General features: G+C 43.4%; 1 protein-coding gene across 1 annotated transcript in view; it reads left to right on the plus strand.

Moving 5' to 3' along the window:
* The window catches only part of LOC102368169 (desmoglein-2), a 26,262-nt gene extending 20,976 nt beyond the window's left edge, over window positions 1-5,286 (plus strand). Inside the window, exons 13-16 of the mRNA XM_025214285.1 lie at window positions 1,770-1,894; window positions 3,059-3,281; window positions 3,335-3,495; window positions 4,213-5,286. Coding sequence (XP_025070070.1) covers window positions 1,770-1,894; window positions 3,059-3,281; window positions 3,335-3,495; window positions 4,213-5,286 — 1,583 coding nt within the window. The remainder of the gene's footprint in view (window positions 1-1,769; window positions 1,895-3,058; window positions 3,282-3,334; window positions 3,496-4,212) is intronic.
* The last annotated feature ends 568 nt before the right edge of the window (window positions 5,287-5,854 follow it).

The raw sequence follows: 5,854 nt of genomic DNA on the forward strand, positions 1-5,854 counted from the left end.
GCAGGAAAGAACAATCCAGAAGGTCTTAATTTTTATTTTTTTTGTATAATAGCTGCTTGTATTAACTCTAGTTCAACAACTGTTGAACTTATTAAATACATGTAGGATAGGATTGCAATCTCTGTACCTGTATCTGGTACTTAACTCCTCCTTGCCTCACCTCATGTGATTCAAAGTAGTTTAGACTTTGTTAGGGCTCATTTTCAAAGACAAAAGAACTGCTTTTTCTCCTGAAACACTAAGTCTGGACTGTATACAATAACCAAAAAAACGAGTGGCCCCCGCCCAATGTATTTATCATTTCCAAATACCTTATGGGTGATAACTTTAGCCCATTAAAGTCTGTGGCAAAATTCTTATTAATGTCATTTGAGCCAGGATTTGAACCTGCATTACAAGTGTTATGTATAACAATTACATTTTGTGTATGATGCATTGACAAATGATTTAAGCATCCACAAATCTGTAGTTTGAGTCACTGATTCACCACCAGATTCTTCTGACTCAGTTTAAAAAAAAAATGGTACCCTTTCCTTCCTCTCCTCATTTGTGCCCCCTCACTGAAGTCTAAATTACTTTTCCTTGCTCTGCCATGAGATAGCCAAGATATTATACATGTTGCACTAAAGTGTAGGCAAAATGGCATGGAATCTTCTGCAGCAAGTGTGTCAAAGAACTTGCCTGTGATACTGCCCCTTGGTCTGGAGTGCAACATGCAGTGCGTGCTGGATTGGCCCTGTACACAGAGCTCAGGATGTGCAGCAACTCCCCCTAGCTGGCCACGGACCCAAACTGAATGCAGGCCTCCCCAGTCAGTCCAGAACACATTCCACACATGGGGCTTACGCGGGCTGGTCCAGGTCTTGCATTGCACACAGCACCTCCTAGCACCATTCCAGGATGGGCACCGCATACAGCAGGGGTCCTGGACCAGCTGGAGGAGGCACTGTATGTGTGCATCCTGGACCGGCCCTGCACTGGTGTGGCTCAGTCTCAGACTGAGCATGTGCTGGATCTAGTATGAAAAGTGCAGAGGGATAAATCTGTGAGCCCAGTACAGCCTGCAGGGCTAGCTGTGCACCATTCATCTGGCACATGGACTGACCCTGTACCACTCACCTGGCCCATAGGGTCAGATGAGTTTCAGACTCTTGTTCTAAAGTGACAGTAGGCCTACAGTCTAGGCTGCAATGTGCAGTGTAGCTTGCTAGCTTTTAAATGAACTAGGTCAGGGATCAGTCCTGCCACACCAGCGCAGATCTCTGCTCAGACTAATTTACCTTGCTTCTTGGCAGGGCAAGTTAGCCTATGTGGAGCTCTGTGCTGCCACAGCTAGACTGACACAGGTACCTGAGCTAGCTTATGTACAGATAGCTCAGATATTTATTCAACGTTGCTTCAGTTTACAGTGCCCACATGTGCAAGGAGTGGCTAGATGGTGTGCATATCAAATTAGCTGTTTAATAGCAGAAAATTAAGCTGCGCATTTTGAAATGAGGTGATGATATTTAGGATTTAGTTCAGTGGGATTACATCTGTATTCCAATATATGAACATTAATGGATCAAAACCGTCATCATTTCTGCATTCTATTCTAGAAAGTCTTTGCTGGATCCCTAGGGAACATGCATTTATCCATTTTACATATGCTTTTTTTCAACTTAATTGAAGACAGATTTTTTAAGTTCATTCCCAAAAACTTTAATGTTACTTTTAATGTGATGCGAGTCCCACTTATATCACAATTAATGATATATTATGTTCTGCAGTTGTGCCACTCTTATTGTTGCTCTGCCATGGGAGAGCAGGTCCTAAAGGATTCACAGCAATACCTGACAGTAGTGAAGAGATGCTGCGGAAATGGAACAGTGAAGGAGCAGCACCTGAAGATAAGGTATGTTTGCCTGTGCCCGTTTTCGGTTTTCTTTCTTTTGAACTTAAGTATTTTAATTTCTCACTCAGTATGTCTCTTAGATTATGAGTTACAATTTCAAAACAGCCCAGGGATGTAGTCACACATTACCAGTAAATAAAATTGATTGTGTTAAAATTACTAGAAGATGTTTCGCTAAATCCCATATGCAGTTCTGGAAAATTTGGTCATGTGTTTTAAATTGCTAAGGGAAGAAAAATAATCAAGCAAATGGTAATGATATCTTTCTGAGTAAGACATGAGGAAGGAGGTCTGGGATAAATATTGTTGCTTGAAGAACTGTATCAAAAAGGGTTACATATTTGCATTCGCAGGAGAGAGTATTCATTTTCAATTTGGGGGGGTATGTAAATACAGCAAAAAATCTTGGAAAGATGAGCTTTCTAACAGATTAACTTAAAGTCAAAGGGCCATATCCAAGTTCCCAGTACTCCCCTTTACTGTGTGGTCTAGAAGCGAGGTAATATTGTAATCAAACAAAAGTAGCTGGAAAGAATCTGAAGGGAAGTAGAACAAGGGGTTCTTGGTATGTTTTGGCCTTTCTGCAACTTTGCAAAGCCCAGTGCCAACTACAAGGCTGTGGCTGGATGGAAAAGTGCAGGGTTGCCAGGCTGTCATTAACACAGATACGTTTTCCTCTGACACTGGTGGATATGTAGGTGGAAGTCGGCAAGACATTGGCTTTTGCTTTGTCTGGTTCCCTCTTGACAGAAGGTGCCAGCCCTCTGGGGAGTGGCAGGGCGGGGGGGAGATTGCCATAAAGGGAGGACAAGGCCAGGGAAAACCTAGCCAGCAGATATGATCTGTTCCTGGGGAAGCTGCTGTCACAAGAGCATCTGGGGAAAATTATACCAGATGAACTCGTTGTCCTCCATCCCTATTGGTTTTAACCTGGGAGGGTACAGTATATCCATACACTGGCTCTTGTTAACTTCCTTTGTTATATAGTCATAAAGGCTACACCCTCTTTTATGGGGCACTTTGCTTTTTGCAACAGCACATGTAAATGCAGATCAAACAGCGACCTAAACTGCCACTCTCCTGGGCTCCACCCAGCCCAACTGCTTGCTGGCAGAACACAGCAAATTAATACCTCCCTCACATTCTAATTAATTTTTGTTTCAGGCAGTCTTAAACCTTGTTGCACCCATTGCAACAAACGGCACAGCACTAAACATGGGCAGTGGAGCTGGAGCAGCGATGAGTGCAGGGGCTGCTGCTGCTGGAGGAGGCAGTTCCACATCCAACATGAGAGAGCATTACAGTGGCGTTAACATGGGTGATGGGAAATGGGAGGAGCAGAGACATCTTCTTTCAGCTGCCGGTTATGGAGCCATGGCTGCTGGAGGCACTGGAATCATGGCAGGCCAAGGGGCGGTTGTGGACCCATGGCTGCTGGAGGCACTGGAATCATGGCAGCCAGAGGGGCTGAAGCCATGGCAGCTGGCAGAACCATGAAAATGGCATCTGGGGAGTCCATGCCAATGAGAGCTGGAGAGTTCATGGCAACGGGAGCTGGAGGGACCTTGAATGAAGAGTTTTTGAGAGAGTACTTCAATGATGTAAGAGTCTGATTTAAGAATAACAGTATATGGACATTCACTTTTTAATGAAAACAAAAGTGAATCTTGTGTTTATTAGGAGAATATCCACTTAGGGGAATATCCATTTAGGGTACTTCAGAGTTAATATATTTTATGGAGATTGGGTTTTTGTATCTCGGTGGGCATGAATACATGTGACGCTAACTGCACAGTAGGTTAATAACGTTGCACAATAAGGTGCTGGGCAAAAATCATGCTAATACACTACTGCGCAGTATCATTAGGCTACTGAACAGTAAGCATCACTAAAAATCTGTGTGCTAGCACTACTGTGCAGTAGTGTGAGTTCCTGCACATTGGTTTAGTACTTGGCTAACCAAGTACTAAACTTAATGTGCAGTAACCACAGCGCATTAATGAATGTATAGATGCACCCTGTTTAGTATGTAATTGAGTAATCAGTTGCATGTCACATTAGAAGGAGCAGTAGTAGCATTACCTCCTTCCATGCCTACCTCACAAGTCACATGGGGTTAGACATGGGCAGAGCGTCTGCGAAGGTGGTGGGAGGGGATAATTATTTGGTGAATCCTGATAGTGCTTTGGACCAGGAGAGATACCAGGCAACTCTGTCATCAGAATTTAGGCAGTTGTACATGTGCTTAGCAGGAGAAATTTAAGTGCTGAGGACATGTCAAAATCTGAAACTCTGTGTGTTTGTTTCTTGTATTTTAGAAAGCCTGCTCCTTTGCTGAAGAAGATGAAGTTCAACCAGCAAAAGACTGTCTCCTACTTTACTCTCAGGAAGAGGCAGGCTCCTCTCATGGTTCTATTGGCTGCTGCAGCTTCATTGAGAGCGACTTGGATGACCATTTTCTGGATGATTTAGGAGATAAATTTAAGATCCTAGCGGATATATGCATGGGCAGCATTCAGCACACTCCTCAGGTGGTGCAAGACAGAAAATCTAGTCCAGCAGTGAATGCATCAGGCTTACGTCTTAATGATGCATTGCCACACCTCTTAGATCAACAAAAGGCGTTCAGTTCAGAGCAGACGTATGCTTCAGGCGGTAGCTTCCAACTACATGACCCTGTGCCAAGGGTTAGTGGCTTAGGTTCAGAAGCTTTCAGTCAGAAGACAGTCACTGAAACATCATATGAGTCCAGGCCTGGTCCGCAATACATCACACCTGTTCCTAATCCAGTAGCTAACAGAAATGTTAGAGTGACAGAAACATCCTATGCTGCTGGCCCCACTGTGCAACCCACCACAGTAATGCTTGATCATCCATTTGATGAGAGTGTTGTGGTGACAGAAAGAGTACTTGCACCTGCTTCCCATATGCAAGGCATGATAGAAGTCCCTAATTTGCCCCATGAAAACAATATTGTGGTAACAGAAAGGCTGATCAAGTCAGATGGCACAATGCCTGGAGTCCTCCAAGTTCAAGACTTCCCAGATTCACAGTATGTTGTTGTGAGAGAGAGAGAGAGGCTGCTTGTACCTAGTTCAGAACTCAAGGGCTCTTTAAGCATTCCCAGTTTCTCAGAAGGACAAAATGTGGTGGTGTCTGAAAGGGTACTCGCACCCTCCTCAGGTCTACAAGCTAGCTACACAATGCCAATTGAGGTTTCAGGGATACAAAGTGCAGTTTCTGGAGTTGGAAGCCAGGAGCATGTACTAATCTCTGATCATCTGCTTAACCACAGAGGGTTAAATTCAGAGGGGACATTTCCCTCCAGTTCTCCTCTAAGCAAGACCTCCAAGGTCACAAAATATAGCACTGTACAGTATACCCGTTCATAAACTACTTATCTTTCAGATTAGGATATCTACTAGGCACCATTTACATCTCTACCATAAACACTTAACCAGTTTGAAGTTTTAGTGGCTGGAGGCAGGTTCCGATCCTTTTAAACATGGGGTGATGTTTCTCTCAATGGTTTCTGTAAGTAAGAATTATGACTCCAGGGAAAAAAAAGTATCCAGCCTAAGCAATAATGCTTTCAACATGGGCAACTAAATGCATGTTCCTACTCATTTTCTTCTAATAATTTGGTGTGAAGGTTTCTAATAGTTCAGTGTGAAGGCACTCCCTTTTCCTTCCATGGTTTGTGAGCTGTAGATGTAAATCCAGAGATTGAGGTGCTGATTGCTGCTGCTCATATTTATGTTGTTTAAGATATCTAGACTCTTGATTCATAAGTTCAGGCAGGAGAGTGACTCCAGAGGTAAAACAGTGAAGATACAGATTAAAATACTTGCCACCTAGAGTTTGATCATCTTTCATTTAAATCAATGCCCAAACTCCTATTGACTTCAATGCTGTATAAATGAGGCCTTGATTATGTGTGGTGGAAAACTGTAGATGCTA

Source organism: Alligator sinensis, unplaced genomic scaffold (genome assembly GCF_000455745.1).
Source record: "Alligator sinensis unplaced genomic scaffold, ASM45574v1 scaffold117_1, whole genome shotgun sequence".
NCBI lineage: Eukaryota > Metazoa > Chordata > Crocodylia > Alligatoridae > Alligator > Alligator sinensis.